Here is a 26,633-nt window from a genome sequence, read left to right as displayed (position 1 = left end):
TTTAAGTTCTTGTTCATTTTAACACCTGCAAAAATGTATACTACCAATTGCTTAAAATTATAGGTATGTAAGAATAAACAACAACCTAGTGACAACAAAAATGATCTCGTGATTTGCATACCAAGTTTTCTTTCAATTGCACACCCAATGTTTCAGGCTCAATGCTGATTGGTTCAGCCGTGTTGATGTCATTCTCTGCCTTGTCCAGATAACGCAACATGCCATCAACCTCGGTAAGGGCCTGGAAGATACAGTGTTAAAACATAAATTGGTGACATAGTTAGTTAAAATGGAAGCTCAATGCTGTTTGGCTCAGCCGAGTTGACGTCATTTCCAACTTTTTCCAAATAACGCAAAATGCTGTCAACCTCGATTCGGGCCAAGAAGGTACAGCTTTATAGCATGAATTGGTAAACATAGTTTATAACTAAGTTATAGAAAATGGATGCCAAGTGTTTCAAACTCAATGCTGATTGGTTTAGCAGTGTTAATGTCCAGATAGCGCAACATGCTGTCAACCTTGGTAAAGGCCTAAGAGATATAGCATAAATTGGTGAATACAGGGCCAGTGCTTCAGAAATGTTTTTTAAGTCAACAACGTGTTAAACGACATTGTTGTTAACTTGTATCAGTATGTGAAACATTATTTTGATGATGTGCTTAATTTTTAAAATTAAAACATGAAGAGATGAATTAGTTGTGTCAAATCTTGTTACAATTAATATATATCCATAAAACTTCCAGAGAAGTAGCGATTTGAAAGTTAACAATGATACATTTACAACATTGTTAACTTTAACAAATATCTGAACAATCCACCTATGTTACTCAAAATGTATGCCCAGTGTTACAGCCTCAATGCTGATTGGTTCAACATTTTTCTGCCTTGTCCAGATAGTGCAGCATGACACAATGTAACCCCACACAAGTAAGGGCATAAATAATATAGTGATATCATAAGGCGTCAACAAACAATTGTGTGTTTCCACTAAGACAACCAACCTATTTTTTCCTTCCTTCCTGAAAATGTGAATTTTTTGAGTGAACACATTAAAATTTATCTAAAAATTTTTATAATATGATATATTCTGATATAGGTCAGCATGGTACAGAATACCGATTCTCAAAATAATATTTGGATTAAATAAAGTCATTCATACCTACCTACCCTATTTATTTTTAGAAAATGTTGGTGGAAACAAAAAAAAAATGTTTTTGCCTAAGCTACATCACTTGTATGTTACATAAAGGTTTGATAATGTACTAGCACTATTTTTTTTCTAACACTTGACCAAGTTATATGCTATTTTGGACATCATGCATTTCTCACGTTTACCTTACCTCTGAAGAAACTTGCTGTAAAAGAAACTCTTTCCTTTGCTGTCATTTCATAACTTCCATAAAGAGTCAAGGGTTAAAACTTAACAAACTGTTCATTACCTCCAATGAAACTTGTTGCACCAGCAGCTCCGTCAGTTCATGCCATTTTGACTCCACTTCTGATAACCCTTCCTTCATCACGAACTGGTCACACACATTATCATCGTCCATCAGTTTCCGTGATGTGTTACGGAGATTCTCCATGTCAAACTCGTGCTCACGTTTTTCCGAGTAAAGGGTGTCCACTTTGGCCTTCAGGGCTTTCTGTGTGGTGCCTGTAGGTTTATGATATCATGTCAACAGTGCCTCCAAACAAAAAGTTATTTAAAGTGCATTTTTTAAAACATTTATTCATAAATCTTTATGCGATAAGCCTAAAAATTAAGCAGAATACTTCGAACATATATCTATACATGTTTGGTAACCTTGACACAGGACAAAATAAATCACTATGCTTAAAATGAACTTTTTAAAGATAAATATATACATGTAGGACGTTTCCGTGAATTTTAAAGCTGCACTCTCACAGATTGACCATTTTAACTTCTTTATTTTGTGTCTTGGAATAGGTCAATTTATGCTTGATTGCCTGGAAAACAGTGATTTAAGACTGTTGGAGATCTGTTTAATTGTGAGTTATCTTATATGATTGAATTGAAGACACTGATACCAAAATCAGCTGATTCTGAAACAAAAATTAAAACTAAGACAAATCAAAACTGTCAACCTGTGAGAGTGCAGCTTTAAATCATTTTTACAGTTAAGATTCACATACCTTTAGGTTTGTTCTTCAGTGACTTTATTGCTTCAGTGACCCATCCATCCACATTTCCCATCAAAGCATCAATATCATTGATACTTGACATAACTTCTTCCAGCTCAAAAGTCCGCATTTCAGCCTTCTTCTCCAGGTCTGACATAAACTCACTCAGATCAGCTAAAGCCTCTGTAGCATCTTGAGCAGATGAAGTGTTTGCTGCTTCTTGGCTTAGTCTTTCCACCAACCCTTTGTTGGTTTCAATTTCAGCATTCATAACCCTCTGATCCTGCAGCTGTTGATTGAGTTTATCTTTGTCAAGGCTGATAAGAGGTCGATCGTCAAGCATGTTTTCAGCTTCTGTTGCCCAGTTTTTCAGTCCTTCCACCCTATTTACAACGCTCTGTTGTTGAGAGACTGCCTTGTCCAAATTCTGCTCCTTATCAGCAATCTCTTCACTAAGTGCATCATGTTTCTCTCTTATCTCTTCAACCTTCTTCTTAATTTCATCAGCCTTCTCTTTTTCACCCATTTCCATCAAACCAGCCACAAGCTTATCAGCAGCATTTGTAAAATCCTTCAACTTCCTTTCTTGTCCAATCAAGTCAGCTTTCAGGTCTTTCAACTGTGCATAATTTTGTTTATCTTCCTCCGCATCTTTACCAAAGTTTTCCTCTTCGATATTGCCCAGCTTCTGCTCAATATTGGGATAGATATTCCCCAGCTTCTCAAGTACATCATCAAATGTCTTCTTATGCTTGGCAAGCCCTGTCAGTTTGTCAAGATGTTTAGCGCAATCTCTAGAGATATCTTTGAACTTAGACTCTAGTGATTCCATCTCTTCATCAATAACCTGACTATCTCCTTCTTCTTGTATTGGAGGCATAAACTGAAGGCGCTTTCTGAAAGTCTCTGCTTCTTTTTCGAATTCCTGAAATGTGTTTAATAACATCATGATACATTTGGACCAATATAAAGAGTAAATGAAACAAATTCAAATGTCTTCACTAATTCCAGATAGCTAACACAACAATGTAAATGAGTCAATGTCTATTTTAAGGAGTTACAGCAATTATTTTTGCTTCCTTTTCTTTTTAAGTATATCATGGCCATCAATTTTATTTGGCGAAAGGTTTAAAGGTCTAAACAATGTTGTGAATTATAACTTAAAATGGAACAAGGGATATTTCTAAGAAATATATTAATCATATTTCAAAGACCAGACATCCCACAAATTATTACCTGTGCCTGATCTTTGAAGTTGTCAGCCATCTTGATGACCTTTGCCAGCTCCTCTTCCTTCCCTTGTAGCTCTTCAATGAACTCCTGGAACAATATACATCACAGTTTATATGCAATATGCAGACTTAAGTGTTAAGATTAATAAGATGAGAATTTGTGACATCCAAACATTATTGGCCATGTTGATGACATTGGAAAGCTCCTTTACCTTTAATGCCTTGCAGCTCTTTATGAGTTTTACTCCTGAAACCAAGCAAATATTACATAATTTCCATATTACAATAGTTTAGACTATTAAAAGGCTGAGTATGATTTCATCATGATGGCTTGCTTTTTCATCAACTGCTCCTCTTCTCCTTAATAGCAACTCCTCAGTAACGTCCTAAAACCACACAAATTATAACCTCAATCTGAAAGGATTGCCTGTAATGTGAGCAATAACTATAAAATAACAAAGCTGCTGGTCATCTTTTTGATTTTGGACAGTGGTCAAAACTTTTCATTTTTTTACATAAAAGTGCAAAGAAGGCCATAGACACTGAAGTACCTTCTGACAATCAGATGGCAGACTCAAAACATTGTTTATTATTATGTCCAGAAAGAGAGATACAGAGAAAGTGTGTTCAGAGTTTGAAACAGTTTTTCATGAATGAGGTAATGGAATGTGTTGACATTGGTTATATAGCCATTGAAAATTTTACCAAAATCTAAAGCAGATATCATAATGACTTACATTTTCTAATTCCTCAAATGATTTAACAGCATCCGTACTTAAAACACTTAGTTGAACATTAGTATTCCCCTGTGTTTCACCCTGACATTGCAGAGTAACATTCTCTAACTTAGAAACAAACATCTTTTCATTTTCACTGTGACTTGAACTCTCTACAAACTCTTCATCATCTTTATTATCCATATATTGTACATCCTCATCAGTTTCACAGTAAATTATTCCACCTTTTGCACATTTCTTACTGTCAGCACTTAGCCCAGCAGTTTCAACCTTACTTTCCTTAGTCTGCACAGACCTATCAGCATTTTCAGTTCTTCCAAACTCAATCTGCTCAGTATCGTCAGCATATTCAGTTGGATTTGCAAACATACATACATGGTTCTCTATTTTCCATATATTTCTAGGAAGCTTACACAGACTTCCATATCTATCCATCCTTGTTCATGTTCATTCATTATGTCTAAAACATTGATGTGCACAAATAATCAGGCTGAATTTCATATTAAAAATTCAAAATTTCAAATTCAGCATCCACTCTTTACATTGGTCAATGAAGAGAAAATAAAGATCTTTACTTTACTGATTTGATTTTCAATCAGTATTTCATTAGGCATCTGTACCGATTTCAAAGTTATATCAATTAAAACATGAATGATCACTCTTTTTTTCTTCATCATGGTCCATTTCTCAGATTTAGTTCTATGGCAATGTACAATAATTGTTAATCCATTTCCTTTTACTAATTTATCATTGATAAGAAGAACAAATTATACGACTTCCTGGATTCGTTATTTAAGTCAATACAAAATTTGTTTGGATTTATTTTAGACCTATTGCAATATTTTCAAAAAATAAAGTATATAACAATCAATGAACATGAATAATTGAAACAGACAGAAACAGTTATATGATTTCAGATATTATAGCTGCCTGATTTAACAGAAAGTAAAGCTTTATAAATCCTATTAAACTCAGTTACAAAGTCAATGTCCTGTTAACATAATTTGTAGACATGTTTTTCCCTATTGTTAAATACATGCAAATTTTTGAACCAAATTTCAATGTCGATATTTTCTTTTCTTATAAATAACTTGATCTCATAAATAAAACATGGGCCAATATGGATAACAAGACATGAATTAAGAATGCCAAATCATACCTATAAAATGTTGCATAAATTAATGCAAAAATTCCGTTATCATTATATCTTTAAATTACAATGAAAGCACATTAATGTTTAAATGATCTGACAGCGATTTGTCCCACTAAACAATTCTTTATCTTTTGAGATTGTAAAAATCAATGAATCAATGGTTCTTGAAAATTTATATATGGCACTGTGGTAAATAATGGAATTGATAAACAGTTTCATCTATGTTTATTTATATGTAGAAGTACTTTGGTTTGCCATTTACTGTTATCATACATATATATGCAAAAATACTTGTATAAATACAAGATGAAGTTCAACCCAATATATCTTATCTTTTCAAACAGAATTTTTTTAAACCCAAACTTCAATATTTTGAATTAAAACGTTACTATAATGAGGCTTTGAGTCCGATTTATGATCTTTTCAAACACAATTTTTATTTACCCAAACTTCAATATTTTGAATTATAATGAGGCTGTTACATGTATGTCTGATTTATGATCTTTTCAAACATTTCTTTTTAACCCAATCTTCAATATTTTGAATTAAAATGTTAGTGTAATGAGGCTGTTAAGTCGGATTTATAATCTTGTCAAACTTATTATTTTTTTTACCCCAAACTTCAATATTTTGAATTAAAACGTTACGTATAATGAGGCTGTTAATTAAAGTCCGAGTTACGATCACATTTTTGTAAAAAAATATATCCATACACGCAAATGATCTATAAATTTCATTAAACAGTCAATGCACTTCTATTTTTTTTCTTCATTCATATCATAAAGCAATTATTGCGTCAATATTCCATAACAATATCTGCAAAAACAATAATTGAAGCTTTGAACTGTTCAGTCCTCTAATATATCGATCACTGCGAATTTATCTAATCAATGAAATAAATACTCTTCGTTTACCAGTACAGAAAAAGATACTTAGATTTAACACTTGTAAAATAGTTATCATTGAAACACTGAATTTTATCTGTAATAAATTTCTACATTTCCATTCAAAATCTGATGTCACTTCTTCATAAGCAACTATAAATATTTGTCTAAAGTCTTACCAATTTTAATCACTTTAAAAGGTTTAGTCTTAAATACACCATGCGAAATATCATTAAAATTTTGTCTCTATTTAACACTACAAACTTCTTGAAATTTATCGCATTATAAATGAACAAATTTTATCAAATTATTACTTTCAATAGCACTCGCGTCCACTGTTAGGGTGACTCTTAGACTTATAATGAACAATTTATTTAATAGCATCAAATGGAATAGTGTACTGAACTACATTTCATCCATAAATTTACTACAAGTGAGGCTTATTATATGTAAATATGACACTATTTTATATTGCTTTTCTTTATGATTGGTTTAAAAATTACTAAAATATCAACTCCACAATTAATAGAAAATATATCTCTATCGTCGTTTTCATGCAATTTTGCCTTCTTAATAATTAATCCATTCAGATATAATCCGCTAATCCCCGTGATGGAGAAACTAATAATTATATGCTGTTATATAATTTACAACAAACTTCAATTTGCCAGTTATTAATTCCTATTGCTGATTATTTCAAACTGTGAAATTGTAAATACTCTCATTTTAATTCACATTTACGAAACAAAACGTTTTCGTTTAATTCAAATTAATTTTGAGAATTTAAAGAATTAACATGAAAGTACTGGTAAACAACTCCAATACTCTTTGATTCCCTTTATTGATTGTATGAGATTGTTGGATGTTTTTGTTAAAGGAAAAATGTAGGCAATTCATTGCAAATATGTTTGTTTGCAGTCCTTTGAACTGACTAATAAAAGGCCCGTGATAATTGATTGATAGATATACCATAGTATGCAAGTTATAGAAAAAAATGTATTGACCAATTCTGGTAGGTATTAATGACCTTTGAAACCAGGCTGAATGCTAAACGGTTCAATTACAAGGCTGTTTGATAATTTATCACAATATCAAAGATTCAACAGTTTAAAGTGGGTAGAATTTATAATACGGGAGTAATGTACAATTAGTTTCAATTTATTCTTAATTCAAAAAGGGCAGTTCATTTAAACTCCCACTTTTCTTTGAATACGTTTTGCACAAATTTAATCATATTTTATTACAGATTATGAAACATGTCAATATAGTACTTAGTAAAAGTTAGTGTTTATTTGGGCATAAATAAAACATTAGCTCTGCATTTAGCCAGGCACATTAACAATAACTATCAGTACACTAAATGTCAATATACAAACCAGCCGCATGCAGGCACAAATAGCTGAATAACTCTTTAAAATTTAAATAAAATCTATTTAAGGACTATAAATGGAATATTGCTGGACGTTTTCGTCTTTAGCTTTCTAAATGCTTAAACTTAAGTGAGGATCTGTAGTGGGTCAGGCAATCCCATTGGTTGAGACATGAAAATACTAACTGTTGAACTAATTGTTGTCATTTGTCTTGTTATAATAAACCTCATAGATGAATCAAATTTAATATTTTATGGCTTAAACCATTATTAATGATTTGAGAAAAATGCATAAAACATCAATTTTGGAGCGGAAATATGAACATCTGATCTTTTGTCAGCAGTCTTTTATCACTGGTTAGCAGATATTTACGCAAAAATTTGCTAATTCCAAGGCAAAAAATAAAAAAGACGTCAAAACGTTCAATCTGTGAGAGTGCAGCTTTAAAATAAGAAATGACTGAATATGTTTTAAGGATACCTGCCAAGATCATTGTCTTGACACCATAGCTTTTGCTTAAATAACACCAGAAAAGCTTTCAAAATACAAATAATACTTTAATAGTATATAATTTCTGCCTACCTTGAAGTTACTATACTGAACATCAACACCATCATGTGCAGTCTTAAGATCCTCGGAGCGTTCGATGGCGGTGTCGAGCCACTGATCTAGGTCCTGTAGCTGGCTGTAGAAATCTTCCAGGTCATCACACATATCATCCAGGCGCTTGCATCGCTTTGTCGTCTCAGCTGATGTCTGAAAATACAGCAAACAAATGCAAGTATGAATGTTAAATAGTAATAGGAGGTTAAATTGAAAACTTCATGCTCCCAGAAAAATCCTTTTACTTTTGGTAAAAAAATAAAGATGAATACAGCCCTTCAATTCAAAGCTATAGTTTATACATAATAAAATGTTCAACTGTAAACATTATGTTAAATTACCAGAACAATCCTTTTACTTTTGGTAGAAATTCATACATAATTCCAGCACCATATGCCAGACCACTGACTCTCGCGTGACATCGTCCCAACAAGACTGATCAATATAATGTTGTAATACCTTGTTCCATAATCGTTTTCAAATAAATAAAGTTAAACTAATTCAGCTCTTTATAATTCAAAACTAATTTTAAAAGCAGCAAGTAATTGAGAAGAAAGAGCAAAGAATTGTCATCTCCTAAATTAATCTCAGTTGTGTTTAAAAAAAGATGTTTGTATTTTCTCAAAACATGATCAGTCTTTATAGCAATTAAAGGATAATTCCATTAGTTCATCATGAATTGGTCTCCTTTATGAGCTATAATCCTGTCAATGTGACCCTAACAGTGCTTCTGACCTTTCTCCACCATATAGAGTAGCCTCCCCTGGACTTGATGTCTGTGGCCTTTGAGATTTTAATATTACAAATATATAATCATGAATATGAAAATACACATTCTGAATATGAACTCATCATTGACCCTGACCTTTCTCCACCATGTAGAATAGCCTCCCCTGACCTTGGGAGTTTGTGACCTTGGTTGTGACCTTGGCCTCTGTGACCTTTGAGACTTCAAGACAAGTTTTGGCTCAATGCTACAGTCACCTTTGAATGTGACTTTCACAAGCACCCGATTCATTCTGTGCATGTATATTGACACAATCATTATCTTGATTACACTATTTCCACAGTTTTCTTTTATAAATTTATTTCCTAAATTGTTTGTCAATTATAGAATTTAACCAAACCATCTGAACACTTATCTCACGACTCACTGTGAAATGTTAGTTTGATAATCATCTTCATTTAAGACAAAAAAAATCCGTTTTGATTGTATTAATATGATTTTATCATTTTATTATCAGATCTTCGACCGATTTTATAGAATAAATATTATTATTTTTATGTCCATTCATCACCAGTACAAGATCAAAATAACTCGAACAAATCCACATCAATCTCTTATCAAACTCCAAAACAAAGTGAACATTAAAATGATGACCAACAAATAGACATTTGAAAGTTTTCAATATAGCATGTTAATTGATACCAAATACGAGCACAGCCCAAACCCACCTATATGGCTTTAGAAACGCATTGAACATAAGTCAGTCTCGCATTTTATATAACGTAAAGTAAAAACAGTTCACAATGATACAGAGTCAGTATTTAATCTTTCTCATCATTAACGATGGAATAACAAAGTGGGCATTATTTTCAAGAGATGCATCAGGTTTTAATAGGTAGATATCGAGTTACGATATTGAGTCAATGAAACAAGCCAGAGTATTGTCCCTTTTTCTAATGACACTTGGATTGGAAATGAAGGAAACTTGGTTTAATGTCTGCTTTGCATGGTTTGTAAACAATAGAGTACAGAATACTACTGATTTTTTTTACGAAAATAGATTTGGAGAAATTGCAAGCAATATCACATGATACCATGTTCTGAACAATGTGTCTGTATCTCAGTTGCTTTGTTGAGGTATATTCAAGATTTTTTTGCAAATTGTAAGTGATTCTTGTGTTGTTTAGGACAACTTAGAGTGCAACCTACATTTACAGCCAATGAAATTGCAGATATGCAATCATTAAGTACTAGGCTTAACCATTAAGAATTTCAACTATCGTGAGTGTTTAAAGTTCCTCCCACTGCCACTCCTCCGATACACACTCCCAGCGTCAGACTTTGCGTTGACAAAGTGTCAGACAATGAGGCTGTATTCTAAGTTAGTTAGATGACCTGAATTAAAATTATAGCGATTAAGCAGGGCTTGTACGCTATGCTCACTACGCCAATTCTTAATCATTAAGATTTAATTCATGCCACCTGCATGCTAACTATATATATAATTACATAATTATCACATTTAAAGAACACCTTGATTTTTTAAACTTTATATACTTTATCATGAACTTCCTAACATCACTAAACTTACATTACATTCATATTTGAATTTATTCGACTTATTATAAGTTAAGCAAGATTGTGTCGATAGAGTGAATATGCTGTAATGGGTTCAAAAACCTCTTAAAAACTTCCATCTTGTATGAAATTGGATGTAATCAACTACAGCATTAACTCGACTTCATCAAACAAAATTAATTTTCGAATTTACTCTCCAGAACAGAATAAAATACATTTTAGACATAAAACGATAAAAGTAACCAATATATAAAAATAATCACTTTTAAAGTTGAAATTTTAAGAATTCTTAACAGTATTATAAAATACCTTTAGCCGAAAAAACCAAGCACATCTAAATTTCTCCATTTTTGTTACAAAACATTACTATTAAACACACGAACATTCATAAAATGATAATATAAGCAACACAATTGAAAAGACTTTTTTAGTGATCTCAACTTTCACCAATAAAATTGCAAATTCATCAATCTCACTGAGGACTGTGAGAAGAAGACGCATTGGGGTGATTTGATTATTAAAATGTGCTACAAAATTGTGACATCAGTCATTCAAACTGAACAGCTGGATATGAATGGATCGTTTTTTGGTTGTTTGTTGATTATTATAATATGATTTGTTTAGGTGTAAACTCAAAAATTGTTACATGCAGAAAGTCATTTTAAGTTTGCACTACTTTTGTTTTCAGTCTTCAAATTACAGCCAGCATTGTTTTAAAAGATATTTGATGCAACTTGTTAATACAATTTTACCAACTTAACATTCATAAAAAGTACATTACAATAAGGTCATTAATTTTCTGTGCGTGAACTTCATAGTTCCAACATATCTGATTAAAAAATCTTTGTTAGATTCAGATCTAAATTTTAAATAAGATCAGTGCCACAAAGGGAACACCTTGAAGGCTTGTATGGTGTTTTTAAGTCAAACAAGATTTAAGGTATTTCGATCATTAAAGGGCAATAACTGTAAAGTGACTCAAGCAATATGACTGGTTATCCAACTTGTCTAAGACATTATGCCCATGCACATTCTGACCCAATGTCGGTACCACCAAGCAGATGCAGGTGAAACTGCGATATGTCCCCTTCCCTGAACACTTGAATAAGGGGCTTAAGGGGAATAACTCAGTAAGTATAAAAAGGGACTTAACTAGACAATGACTTCCTTAATAGTTATGGGCTTGCTCAATCATAACACATGCACATTTTGCCTTGGCAATGTACAAAGTTTCATTTGTATATCTTGAATTTAGTTTTTTTTAAATATCTGGCCTAGGTAGAGGTTTTTACCTAATAATGCCTCTCAATCAACACCCCTGACTCTTTTGAGAAAAAGACAAGCTCGTAGTAAGGGGCAGGTGAGCAGAATTGAGCTTACTGTTATAATAATTAATAACAATAATTAAAGGGAGGTAATTTCTACAGTGAAACTTACAATAAGTAGTCTCCCTTTGCCATTGATTAGCCATGAACATCCTCCATATTTCCACTTCCTAATAAATCCACGGTAACGTTTGAACATCATTTTCTTTGCAAAATGCATTTAATTCTTAAAATTTCCTTTATCATGACAAATGTTATAATGACACAAAACTTACTAACAGTTTCCTTATTTTTTAAAGCACTCAGCCCAAATTATTTATTTGCTATGAAACTGACCGCTTTAATAGCACTGCAGGATTATGCATTATTAAAATAACTCGACAAGAATCAGAAAGATAAAATTTATTTCCCCTTCTTCATAAAATGAGCATGGTTCAGTCATGGAAATATGTTAAATGGATAAATATATTTAATCAAATTCCTCTGTTTGGAGATTTACAAATTCTCTACAAAATACATAGCTCTTTGTACCTTCATTGCTGTTAGGATATGAAATGTTTCCCACATTTTTTTATCACTTCACAGGATCACAATACGATTATCAGTAAATTATCGGCCTAAAACCTCGGCCATTTTAAAAATAACAAGAAAGCACACTATTCAAAGATTGTATCATTTAAGATTTCCCTAGCTACCATTAATTTTCAAACAAAATTATTTCACAAAACATGATGTTTATGGCTACTTTTATAAATGTTTTTATTCCAAGGATAATGCCTATATTATTATCCTTGTCAAAAGTTAACGCACATAAAAATAAATAATCCATTAATGAGCAGTATTTTAAAACCCCAAATACATTTATTATCCAGCATTGGTAATGCACTTATGGTAATACCGTAATAAAACATTATGCACTAAAACTTGCACCTAAATATAAAAACAAAACATGTTGGTACATTTAACGAGACTCATTTTGCACTAAATAAATCTTGGTCATTTCAAAGTCGAATGATTGAGTAACCCTTCACAGCTTTGCCACTAGACACTGTTATTAACTGTGTTTAAGACGACTTAATCCTTAGTGTGTCTAAATTTCACTTCCAAATTGGACTTTAAATAAGAAGTTTATCCGTTCTGTTACGTTGAGTTACTGTTTTGTACCAAACACATGGTAGATAAAGATAGAAAATCCCTCATACAGAGAAATTATTGCAAGTTAGTAGCTTTTTTCTTAAGCAATAGGTTTCCATTTAAAAATGAATTCTTCAAATAGTCATTTGCAATAATTAAAGATGCACTCTCACAGAATGACCTAATCGACAACTTTAAAAAAAATTTTTTTGTCTCGGACTCATCTGATTTTGGCATTAATGATTTCAATTCAGTCATATAAAGTGACTCACAATAGAACAGATCCCTATTGTTTGAAAATATTTCAAAAAAATCATTTTCATTAAAGTGTTTGTTACGCTTTTAGTCATAAAAGCATAATTTTTTTAATATAAATATTAAAAACTGTGATCTGATATTTTATCAGCAGTCTTATATCACCAGTTATCAGACATTTACGCAAAATTTAGCCCATTCCAAGACAAAAAAAAATAAAAAGTTGTCAAAATGTTCAATCTGTGAGAGTGCATGCAGCTTTAAAACTTAACAGTATACCCAACCCATAATGTACAATTACACAACAATTATCTTTGAAAGACCCTTCAATAGGATTCACACTCATTTGGATTTTTTTTAAATTAAAAATAAGTTCAGATCAATGGCAAGGATCAAGTCATATTTTTGTATAATTTGACAATTACTATAATTGGATGATAATTTTCCCTTTTAAGAGTTTATGAAATGAAAATAACATAGGATTGTAAATTTGTTTACTGAACCATTTTAAAAGTAAATGAAATTTTAAAGAACAAATTAACACCAATTCATACAGAAACCCCACTTTAAAAAAATAATCAACAGTAAAATGATCATTGACAAAAACATAAATGCATTGCTATTCTTTTGCACACAAATTATTTTAGTTAGTTTTTGTAATTAAAATTCTTATAATGATAATAATAATAGTAGTTATTGTAAAGGGATTATCCATCCATTATAAAGACCCTCAAATACATTACTCAAGATTACTCATGAGTCACAGGTAACAGTATCAATCTCTAATGGTGATGTATGTTAAATATTGAGCCTATTGTTCAGAATTATTTTGAGTTAACAGCATGATTAACAACATCGTTGCTAACTTTTGAATTTGAAATACTTGATGATCTGCTTATAGAGTTTAAACAAAACAATTACAGTTTAATACAGTTGTCTCTTAAGTGAGAGACAGAAACCTAGTATACAAACTTAAACATCTACAGGCGACCACAAGTCAGATATACTGGAACTGTATTGTTTAAACTTCAATGTGACTATTTTCAACTTAGGAAATGTTTCGAATTTTTACTATCAAAAAACATTTATACCCTCTATTTTTTCATATGCCTTTATTATGTGGATATTTTTCTTGCTTATTTTTATATCTTTGGTGTTAAAACATTGTTACTTTGATTAAATTCAACTTAGAAAAAATCATTTTTTCGCTTAGTTGGGTAGTTTTACTTAGAACCCTAATGAATAAGGCATCTGGACTTATGTTTCTGCAGTGTATTACACTAAGCACCATTTGTGTACGTGTAAAATCCATGCATACTACTCACCGAATCAAGCCTAACGCGGAGGTCCGAGGTACTGGATTTGAGTTTTTGTAGCTGTTGTGCCCCTTCATCCTTGCTGTCAACTTTGTTGGCCCCCACGAGTGTCGCAGCCTCTTTGATGGAGTCTGTAATCTCGTCAGCCTTTTCATCCATACTCTGCTTCAGGTCCTTTAAAGGGAAAAAACATTTATCAGAAATAAAGCAGTGAAGAATATTTCGCGGAAAAACAGGTAAGTTTATTAATAATTTTACCATACAATTAACATAAAAAATTCAAGCAATGGTGGCGCTGGTAAAAAAATATATGGTCATTTTTCACGGACTATAAATTTGTGCCAAATATCTGCAAAAATAAGACATCCCGAACATAAAACATTTCACAGTAGTCTTTGCAAAAGGAAATCTTAAGTAAAGCAACAATATTTCACTACCAAAATTTTTTAAAATTGTATCCAAAACATTGTGGGGTAAAGCAGAGATAAAGAATTTTTATAAATGAATGCAAACTCAACTCACATGACAGTCTTCCCGTTGTTTCTCCAATTTTTCCATACGTTCACTTGGCGCACCCTGCTGGGCTAACCTCCTTTCAATCTCCTGAAGCCAGTCTGACTGGTCCCTAATCTCCAGCAGGCTTTGTACAACCTCTTCCTCCTCCGAGGCTAAAGTCACTTCCCCAGTTGAGGGGTCGACCTTGACCTTAGAGGTCATTGTGAGGAAACCATTGGCTAATGCGTCTCGGAGAGACATGGATTGACCATTTGGTGTTACAAAGTTTGTTGTTCTTGGATTCACCTTGTTACTATCAATGAGGTCGCGAAGAGTTGCTGACGTGTCTGCAAATTGGTCTGGGTTGATTTCTGGGTCAATATGGCCTCGTTTGATGGCTTCGGCAAGCGTGATCTTCTCTTTAGTATCTGGATCGATATATCTTCCAGATCTTGGATCAAATTGCCCCGATTCTATCAAAGCACCAAGGCTTACAATGTTTCCGGTCTTGTTATCTACTAGCATTACACTATTGGGATCAAAAACTCCATTAGCAACTGCTTCCGTTACCGACATGTTGTCTCCAGTAAGAGGATCTATAACCATTCCAGTTTTCAAATCAAGTACACCATTCTCCGCAGCATCATTTATTGACATTTCATCGAGTGCTTCAAGTAAAGGCACAACCAACCTGGGATCAATCTTACCAGATTTAATAGCATCAGCTAGTGACATTATCTCACCAGTGGCGGGGTTCACATATTTCCCATTCTTTAGATCAATTATTCCAGCTTTAAGCGCATCTTCAAGTGAAATTAATTCACCGTTTGGTCCCTGGACACATTTAACACTGAGGTCCGTCTTAGCAGCAAGTTTTGAAACCAGTGCTCTGTTATCAACAATCTTATCAGGATTAATATCGGTTTGCACAAGACCTCTTGCTACAGCTTCTGACAATGACAACTGTTCACCAGTATTTGGATCGACAAACTTTCCAGTTTTGGGATCAAAGAGGCCACTTTCAATTGCTGAAGCAAGTGACACAACTTTTCCAGCTTGGTTATCATACAAGAATACAGAATTTGGGTCTATGATTCTTTGAGCAATGGCACCCTGAAGTGATATAGTGTGTCCAGTATTCGGGTCAGTGACTAATCCAGTATCAGGGTCAAATTTCCCATCTTTGATTAGCTGTCCGATAGAATTTTCACTGTACACATCCAAGATTTGTTTGGCAGCTTGGGGAGATATCAGCCCTTTTTCTACAGCTTCTTCGATTGACATAGGGCTTCCACCAGGTGGGCAGAACTCATTCTTGACAAAGTCAATAAGGCCTTGTGAAACAGCCTCTTCTAAAGACACTTCCCGTTTTCCAGCAGTTTTGGCTAAAGGCACAGACACATCATGTTTTGATCGAAGAGCATCAGCAAGTTTCTTATTAGGATCTCTATGGAGGCCATCGATATCATCACCTTCGAAAATATCACCCATCCCTGGAATGAACCTCTGCTTTTTGATATGAAGTTGCTTGAATGTAAGAATGTTCTCACTCGGAGTGCTCGAGTCAACTGGTCTTACTTTGATCAATCCTTTCTTAATGGCGTCGGCAACACTCATTGTTTCACCAGTATGTGGGTTACGGTAGAGTGAGTTTGCTGGATCTATGACACCATCTTGTATCGCCCTCTTTAAACTCAATTCTTCACCAGTGCTTGGGTCCAACACTGACAAAACTTCATGCGAAACATCGGAAAAATCCACACATGTGTACATTCCATTTTCTTCAGTTATTTCATCAAGCAATGCCGGATCAGCCACCAGATAACCATTCTGCACTGCTTCAAGAATGCTCATTTGTTCTCCAGTCAATGGATTGGTATAAAGTCCAGTTCTTGGGTCAATAATTCCAGCAGTAATAGCTTCCTTCACTCCGACCCATTCCCCGGTCTTCGGGTCAATAACTCCTTCAACTGGGTACTTAACAGTTTTCATCTTATTTTTCATAGGTGCAAACCCACCATTGTGGGCATCGACATCTCCATTTGCTAAGTTCTCTCTAAAGTCTGCAAGAATGAAGCCCTTCTGTATGGCCTCGGGAATTGACATCACTTCACCAGTGGCAGGGTTGCGATATGTGCCGTTAATTTGATCTAGTATGCCATTTGATAATGCTTGGAAGACACTCAACTGCTTTTTTGATTTGGGGTCCAGCACATCTGAAAGCATTAAGGGATTTATGAGTACCTACGTAGATATGAAAGGGAAGAAACTGTTAGGCCTTGTTTTAATTCATACTGAGTTGTCTTTCTTCTGTAAAATGAATGCTGATGAAGTGCAATTTTTATATAGCAATATTTTTAAACTGGTCCGCAGATGCAACATAAAACATTGGTTTTGAACACATATCCTTCAACATACAGATGGAAATCTTTTGTGTATGTTACCTTACACAATTATGTATTTTTGTTTATATTCTAAAAACAGGTCTTATAATTATAAACTTCATAAGTCCATTTTAGCTTTTACACCAGCAATCCACCAACCGGTAATAATGAACGATTCTGTTTCTTGGATGACACCAGCGATGGCCGCAGCATCCCCGCTGAGTGCAGAGGCTACACGTCTCAGTTTCTGTCTCCGTCTGGGTGGGGGGATGGGCGCCTTGCCTGGGCGTCGCTCATGGATGTAGAGCTCAGATCTCACCTTGGTGATGGCCGTCTGCTTAGTGTGGATGTCAATGTCTACCACTGGTATGGCCCTAAAAATATGACACATTGTCAAGTTTCAAGTTTTGATAGCAAATCGGCATCTTGCCTTTGGGTTTTAATTACAATTGGTATAAACAGTCATATGGCCAAGACACACAGCTATTATATAAACAATAATAATAATCACCTGCAATATTTGTATTTTGGGCTGTAACTGACGTTGAAGAAACTCGAGACCCAATCCCTTTACATGTCCTTTTTGATATATGCCTAACCCATGCACTATTTTAGTTGCTGAATTGTTTCATCATATATTGTGTAAATGTATCTTCATGCAATGAAATATAATATTTTTGTCACCTTAAGAAATTTCTAAAAGAAGACTGGTCAATGGTCAAATGGTACAAACAATTGATAATGCTTATTTACCCTCATCAATATTCCTCCGAAATTAAATGAAAAATACACTATTAAGTCTCCCTTTTAGTCGAAGGGGAGACAAAACAAGTTAAAAACAAATGTCGCAGCAACATCTGAACCTTTGGAGCTGAAATAACCTTCTTACATTTCAAAGTAAGCCTTTGAGCAGTACGTAGGCCCAGTTTTCTCTGAGATTAGAACTCCAGCTTTCTCCCTTGTTGTGGCTAAGGTCTGTCTGTACGTCTTGGCGTAGGTCAGGAACTCCTGAGAAACAGTGTTATAGAATGTTAATCATTAATTTTCCCCTATACTTCAATGAAAGCTATGGAACAAAATGTAAGACAGTAAACCACTCCAGACCCCAAACTCTTCCTAGGTCTTTTTCTAGGTCAAAGGTCAAAACTGTGTGTGAATCAATCAAGCATCAACAAGAGCTGTCACAGTCACATGACAAATGCCCCCACTTGAGCCTTGTTGGACAAATAGCCATTATTAGAACACAAGAGATATGCCCCCCTAATGGCAACCAATAAGTCTTCGCATTTAATGTACAAGGGATAATTTAAGTTTATGATCAACATTCCTACAAGTTTAAGGATAGTAAGAACAAGCATACTGTAGCAATTGATTGTACAAGCTTTTGGTGTTCAAGGTCACCGCCACTGTAAGTTGTGACCTACTGACCTCAAAGTCAATAGTGGTTATCTATTGGTCATGATCAACCTCCCTACCATGTTTGAGGACTAAAGCACCAAGCATAGTCTAGTTATTAATCAGAAAAGCTTTTTGTGCATAAGGTCACATCAACCATGACCTTTGACTAAAACATTGATAGTGGTCATCTGCTGGTCATGACCAACCTCCCTGACAAGTTAGTGGATCCTATGCCCAAGCATAATCTAGTTATCAATCGGACAAGCTTTTTGTGTCCACAGTCACCACGACCATGACTCTTGATCTACCAACCTCAAAATAATTATGGGTGAGCTGCTGGTTATGACCAATCTCCCTGCTATGTTTGAGGACCTTTAGCCCAAGCATACTTTATTTATCAATCTGACAAATTCAACACAACCGTGACCTTTTTAACCTACTGATATCAAAATCAATAGGGGTCATCTGCTGGTCAGACCAACCTGGGCAATGTAATATACCCCCACTTCTTTGGAAGAGGAGCATTACAAACATTATTTCATGAATCATGGGACCTGCTGCACATTCAGGTATACTGCCATTGCAAATATGTGAAGCATGTTTTTTAACAAAATCCTTATCAGTTACCTAATGAAAGCTTTCAGAATAACTCAATAAATGTTTTATTCTTGTAAAAGAAACAGGGGCGGCCAAAGCATTTGTTATTAGAACAGGCACTGTATCAGTGCAAAAATTTGGACATGTGCCTTGTCCCCAAGAACAGAAATATTGTTAATGTCAGTGTAGGTTTGATGGTCTGGGGGTCACCTCTACCGCCCCCGCCCCCCCCCCCCCCCCCCCCATCCAATTTGCTAGTGAAATAGTGAAAAGGATACCAATTGATGTGGTCCATATATGTTTTTTGATAGCAATAATTTTCATTCGCACTTGTGTTTAAATATTTATAGCAAACAACATAGAATGGTGGTTTTATACAGTTTTATACACAATTTTATACAAAACATTTCCCCCACAAATATAGCCAGAAAGCTTAAAGCTAATCAATAAAGTCACCTGCTTTCAACACTAATGCACTCACTGTCTAGTTCATTAATCAGATAGTCGGATGTGTCATTGCCTATCGCCTGAAGATACCATATAAATTATCTGGAAAATGTTTCTGGGGAGTATTTCAATGTAGAATATTGCATGACAACTAATTAAATGTAAGTTGGAAATGGTTTTATTGGGATTAATTAAAGCTGTACTCTTACAGATTGACTGTTTTGAAAATTTTCTTTATTTTTTTGTCTTGGAATGGGCAATTTTTCGTAAATCCCTGAAAATCATTGAAATAAAACTGCTGAAAAAAGATCAGATCTCAGTTTTTCATATTTAAATATGTTCAAAATTGATGTTTTATGGTTAGAAGCGTTACTAACACTTTAAGAAAAATTATAATTTTGGCAGTTTCCCAAATAATTGAGATCTGTTCTATCTTATATGGCTGTATTGAAGGAAATGATACCAAAATCAGCTGATTCTGAGATAAAAACTAAAAAAATGTCAATCTGTGAGAGTGCAGCTTTAACACTTGATCTGTGTAAGTCATACAAGTTACTTGATATTTCATCACATTATTTTCAAGAAATTAGTATTTTCAGATTGAACAAGTATAATTATGATTTCAACATCTTTACTTTAAAAATCTAAATCTAAAATTGGCCACATATCTCTGCAAAATTCCTTCTTAACACAAACATACCCATCAATTTATTGAGCTGGCATACATCAGCTATCAGAAATTTTCAAGCAATATTGTGTTACAAGTCATAAGTTGTGTGTGATAAAGGTTTAGTGGTTTAGGTGTCAGCCTCTCACTGAAGAGGTTGTGGGTTCCATCAACACTCAGGATACATTATAATTGGGCTAGACACCAGATGGTCCAAAAATTGTCAAATACAGTATTTCCTTAAAACAAACCTAGAATTGTCAATGCAAGCTAGTCGAGGCCGCTTATACATCACTTTATCTGACTAAATTAATGAGCCGACATTTATGTTGCTTTCAAATAGGGCATAATAGATTCCCAGTTTAATTTGCTTATGGGTACAAATAAATATACTGATGCTATATTTAAACTTACTGGGATTTACATGGTAGACAACCCTAGTAAATTTCGAATTTGAAAAATGTGCAAAAACTGTGAAAGATACATGTGTCTTTGTTTCCTTGAAATTGCATGACCTGGTGTCTAGCCCCTTGTCTTGCCTAATCTTGTCTTTACAATTAAACATTTTTCATAAACTAAATAATACCTTATAAATAACCAGAGCCTTCCCATTAGCCTGCCAGGTGAGTGTTGTCCCATTCTGGTTGTCGCGGGAGCTTGGTTTCACCTGGCTCAAGATCTTCCGGAAGCTTGTTGCCTGGGCAACAAGGTCCCTATAATCTACGTCATCTTGGTTAGGGCTGGGCCTAAGGACCTGGACAGCCTCATTCATTAGACGCATAAGTTCTGCCTTCTGATTGGTCGAAACACTGTAGAGCTAGAAAATGATTGAAATTAATTTCACCATACTAAATTTTAATTTGACTCCCACCAAAAAAACAAACAATTTTGTGTACATTATTTTTTGCTTTAAAAATATAGAACAACACTAAATCTACTTGAAATGGAAAGTAAAACTATATTTTAACTAGAGCTGTCACAGGAGTGACGAATACACCCAAATGCCGCCTGGACACAGGAATGGCAAACCATTCCTTTGAAAAGAGGCCATAACTCCAAGGTTACTGCACACTGCATCTTCTTTTATCATGCATGTATTGTTTTATTTAAATCTGTTGGGTAATTTAGAAGTTACACTGCTGACAAGAAAAACTAGCCTTTCATGAGTTATCGTCCAGAAATCGTTTTTCTATTTTTAGTAACAGTGACCTTGACCTTGGCCCCACCAGCCCCAATATCGAACTTGACCTGTATCTTCTGATGTTACACCTGTGTACCAAAAATTGTTCAAATCTGTCTAGCCTTTCATGAGTTATCGTCCGGAAACCGTTTTTCTATTTTTAGTAACAGTGACCTTGACTTTGGCCCCACCAGCCCCATATCAAACTTGACCTGTATCTTCTGATGTTACACCTGTGTACCAAAAATTGTTCAAATCTGTCTAGCCTTTCATGAGTTATCGTCCGGAAACCGTTTTTCTATTTTTAGTAACAGTAACCTTGACCTTGGCCCCACCAGCCCCAATATCGAACTTGACCTGTATCTTCTGATGTTACACCTGTGTACCAAAAATTGTTCAAATCTGTCAAGCCTTTCATGATTTATCGTCCGGAAACCGTTTTTCTATTATTAGTAACAGTGACCTTGACCTTGGCCCCACCAGCCCCAATATCGAACTTGACCTATATCTTCTGATGTTACACCTGTGTACCAAACTGTATCTTCTGATGTTACACCTGTGTACCAAAAAGTGTTCAAATCTGTCTAGCCTTTCATGAGTTATCATCCGGAAACTGTTTTTCTATTTTTAGTTACAGTGACCTTGACCTTGGCCCCACCAGCCCCAATATTGAACTTGACCTGTATCTTCTGATGTTACACCTGTGTACCAAAAATTGTTCAAATCTGTCAAGTCTTTCATGATTTATCGTCTGGAAACCGTTTTTCTATTTTTAGTAACAGTGACCTTGACTTTGGCCCCACCAGCCCCATATCGAATTTGACCTGTATCTTCTGATGTTACACCTGTGTACCAAAAATTGTTCAAATCTGTCAAGTCTTTCATGATTTATCGTCTGGAAACCGTTTTTCTATTTTTAGTAACAGTGACCTTGACTTTGGCCCCACCAGCCCCATATCAAACTTGACCTGTATCTTCTGATGTTACACCTGTGTACCAAAAATTGTTCAAATCTGTCTAGCCTTTCATGAGTTATCGTCCGGAAACCGTTTTTCTATTTTTAGTAACAGTAACCTTGACCTTGGCCCCACCAGCCCCAATATCGAACTTGACCTGTATCTTCTGATGTTACACCTGTGTACCAAAAATTGTTCAAATCTGTCAAGCCTTTCATGATTTATCGTCCGGAAACCGTTTTTCTATTATTAGTAACAGTGACCTTGACCTTGGCCCCACCAGCCCCAATATCGAACTTGACCTATATCTTCTGATGTTACACCTGTGTACCAAACTGTATCTTCTGATGTTACACCTGTGTACCAAAAAGTGTTCAAATCTGTCTAGCCTTTCATGAGTTATCATCCGGAAACTGTTTTTCTATTTTTAGTTACAGTGACCTTGACCTTGGCCCCACCAGCCCCAATATTGAACTTGACCTGTATCTTCTGATGTTACACCTGTGTACCAAAAATTGTTTAAATCTGTCAAGCCTTTCATGAGTTATCGCCTGGAAACTGTTTTTCTATTTTTAGTAACAGTGACCTTGACCTTGGCCCCACCAGCCCCAATATCAAACTTGACCTGTATCTTCTGATGTTACACCTGTGTACCAAAAATTGTCCAAAGCTGTCAAGCCTTTCATGAGTTATCGTCCGGAAACCGTTTTTCTATTTTTAGTAACAGTGTCCTTGACCTTGGCCCCACCAGCCCCAATATCGAACTTGACCTGTATCTTCTGATGTTACAGCTGTGTACCAAATTTTTTTCAAATCTGTCAAGCCTTTCATGAGTTATCGTCCGGAAACCGTTTTTCTATTTTTAGTAACAGTGACCTTGACCTTGGCCCAACCAGCCCCAATATCGAACTTGACCTGTATCTTCTGATGTAACACCTGTGTACCAAAAAAATTTCAAATCTGTCTAGCCTTTCATGAGTTATCGTCCGGAAACCATGAAAACCGACAGACCGACCGACCGACCGACCGACCCACCGACCGACCGACCGACAATCTCACTCCTATATACCCCCTTAAACTTCGTTTGTGGGGGTATAATTAATTGTTGGATGAATCAACTTGTGAAAGTGTGGAAAATGAAATACCTGAGTAAAGAAATTCTGTTTTTTTTTGTTTTGTTTTTTTGTTTTTTTCATTATTCAATGACATCTTACTTCTTTAACGGTTGTGTCCTCAGCTGATGCTGTTAGGTACTGTGCCAACTGGGTGCGCAGACGGCGGATAGTTGTTTCCCAGTTCACCTGTAACTGATCCTTCGCCCTGTTGGAGAGAAGGTTTAGTATTCTGCATCAGGAATTTTCATAGATACTCGGAAAGGGATAATTTGCTTTAGCAATGATGGTATTACTATATAACTCTGATTTATGTTTTTTACTTTAAATACAATCTATGCCTGTATGAGTAGGTTAATCTAATGAGCGACTGACCTGAAAATGATCTAATATTGGTATAGATGTGCTCAAAAACTGTCCTATCACAACAGGCAAAACTGTCCTATCACAACAGGCAAAACTGTCCTATCACAACAGGCAAAACTGTCCTATCACAACAGGCAAAACTGTCCTATCACAACAGGCAAAACTGTCCTATCACAACAGGCAAAACGGTCCTATCACAACAGGAAAAACTGTCCTATCACAACAGGCAAAACTGTCCTATCACAACAGGAAAAACTGTCCTATCACAACAGGCAAAACTGTCCTATCACAACAGGCAAAACTGTCCTATCACAACAGGCAACTAAATTTTACGCTCAAAACATGTTATATGAAGTCTCCATTGCAAGCAAACCAATGTTCATCCATTTGACCCCATCAACGAAGAGGCATTTTCTCAATACACTGAAATACTACTCACACAACAACACTTCCTTAATGTCCTTCCACAACCAGCAATTAAGTTGACTGCTTGTTTATTTTTCTAAATACACTGAAGTAGAACTAACACACCAACAACATTATTAATGGGCCAGTTTATCCAGCAGGACCCACTCGATCCATAATCATAGTAGCGGTTTGGTTCATGGGAGAGATTTTTAACAACAATACTGCAATGTTTTTAATCCTTCCTACGTACAAAATGGAATCTCCTAGAATCCTTGATGAAATGTTCCCCAAAGCTGGTTCCATTCTGTCTTTACATCAGACCTGCCACGCCTCACTATCCATTTTGTTAAAAATCACACAGTTAACCTTCATAAACAGTGAATTCCTATTGCCATACCTCTGAGCCTCATTGTATGCCTGTTTATCCGGTGGGGGTATAATCATGACAATCCCAGGGACATCCGTCTCGGTCCCGTCCTTACACCGGATCTGCCACACCTCACTGTCCAAGTTGTTAAGTATTACACACTCTTCCCCTTCTCGTAGGTGAACCTGAAAAAAATTGGGATATAACATAAGCACATCTTAAAATATCCAGATATACATGTTATAAGATGTCCACATTGCAAGCGGAAACCAAAGCTCATCCATTTTTCTCCATCAACCATGGGGCATAACTAACACTAATTCCAGCCGGAGTTAAGGGCCTTGTTTTATTGCTGCATATTGTCACAAGTGCATGTGTTCTATGTTAAATGTAAAAATCTTGAACAATCCATGAGTAATGTCCATCGTTCAACATAACATGTTTCATGGCTTTGATCACGGGTTATTCTAGTATGTATTATTTGTGATATTCATTGAATGAACTTTTTTTTTCTTTGAAATTTTACAAGGCTGCAATGACAATGGCACCAAGAGTATGACTATTTTCTTTGAGGATAAGAAAAGCTAAAAAGTTACTTGTACACAGATTCTATATTCATTTAAATCCTTAACATTATTCCAATCATAAACTAATGGTAACAAGTCACTGTGAATGTTAACAAAATCATCTAACATGCTCTTAAAACAATTGGTCATTAAATGTTCTTCGATAATATGTGAAAACATAAATAGATTTACAAAAATGCACACAATTTAAAAATTATTATGAAAGAATTTAAGAACCAAGATATTTTTGCATGCACAGTAACTTTATTATGCTTATATATTTGACACCTACCTCTGCTTGTTGGTAGTCAACAAGTGCTCTCCCCTTGATCCCAAACTCTTCAACCTCCTTTCTGAGGTGTATGGGATACACGTCTTGGCTTCGGTCTGACAGACGCTCAACTCGGGATTGGTAGTCTAGTAGGCGGTTAGTTACATCCTGTAATGGAACAATGACTGTAACATATATTTATGTCATTAAGAAACATCATTTGGAAATGTTCTATGCCAGGCTATATTTAATACATTGTCGGCAGCCATGGTACTTTCTTCCCTTACACTTCATACATACTGTGGAAAAAAAGACTGACAAAATCTCATTTTACTGATTATGCATGAGGAAGGGGACAGAACTCTTCCATGAAATTGCATGTTACAACTAAACACGCTTCACCAACCCTGTAGTGTCAGTTGTCTCCACTGGCAGAGTACTTTTGCAAAATAAATGATGATTTTGCTGACAACTACAGTACCAAGGCTATGACAATTCTTTGGAGAACCACTCTAAGACTATACGGACCCTTACCCTGATGTGTTTGATAATGGTTGAAGGCTCTAATGTTTCCACTCTCTCTCTCATGTTTTCGGAATCCAGCCAGGCAAGATACAGCTGCATATCTTCACAAAGATACTGGGATTCATGGAAAAACTGGAACAAAATTGATTTTCATGTATTGCATGATATGGTATAGGAAATTAAGGGATTTATTCCTATTCTTGTTAGGTAAACTCACGACAAACATAACTAAGCTTTAGAACTTTGGTTTTGCTAAACTAAAGCATTATCATCAACATGCATAAACTCTGTTGTAGAATATAAACTCATTTGCTAAATAAATAACATCTAGAAAAAAATGTGAAATTGACTTCTGCTTGGTTTAAATCTCAACATTTACAACATGACAACTTTTTATCACCAGGGTTAGTATTTGGCACTTGAAACAATGATGTGAT

The 26,633-nt window shown here is 34.9% G+C and overlaps 1 protein-coding gene across 5 annotated transcripts in view; it reads right to left on the bottom strand.

Annotated features, from left to right (window-relative positions):
* Positions 1-26,633, bottom strand: part of LOC128240406 (microtubule-actin cross-linking factor 1, isoforms 1/2/3/4/5-like) — a 101,875-nt gene that overhangs the window by 51,982 nt on the left and 23,260 nt on the right. For all 5 annotated transcript variants that reach the window (XM_052957043.1, XM_052957040.1, XM_052957044.1 and 2 more), the window contains exons 8-21: positions 26,206-26,328; positions 25,693-25,839; positions 24,865-25,019; positions 23,796-23,901; positions 21,032-21,262; positions 18,226-18,344; positions 17,496-17,710; positions 14,980-17,168; positions 14,467-14,631; positions 8,102-8,275; positions 3,380-3,463; positions 2,156-3,068; positions 1,441-1,655; positions 122-241 (exon numbers count right to left, since the gene is read on the bottom strand). In XM_052957043.1, the coding sequence (XP_052813003.1) occupies positions 122-241; positions 1,441-1,655; positions 2,156-3,068; positions 3,380-3,463; positions 8,102-8,275; positions 14,467-14,631; positions 14,980-17,168; positions 17,496-17,710; positions 18,226-18,344; positions 21,032-21,262; positions 23,796-23,901; positions 24,865-25,019; positions 25,693-25,839; positions 26,206-26,328 (4,956 nt within the window). The remainder of the gene's footprint in view (positions 1-121; positions 242-1,440; positions 1,656-2,155; positions 3,069-3,379; positions 3,464-8,101; positions 8,276-14,466; positions 14,632-14,979; positions 17,169-17,495; positions 17,711-18,225; positions 18,345-21,031; positions 21,263-23,795; positions 23,902-24,864; positions 25,020-25,692; positions 25,840-26,205; positions 26,329-26,633) is intronic.

This window comes from Mya arenaria, chromosome 7, assembly GCF_026914265.1.
Source record: "Mya arenaria isolate MELC-2E11 chromosome 7, ASM2691426v1".
In the NCBI taxonomy this organism is placed as follows: Eukaryota; Metazoa; Mollusca; class Bivalvia; order Myida; family Myidae; genus Mya; species Mya arenaria.
This window is presented reverse-complemented; position numbering and strand designations above follow the sequence as displayed.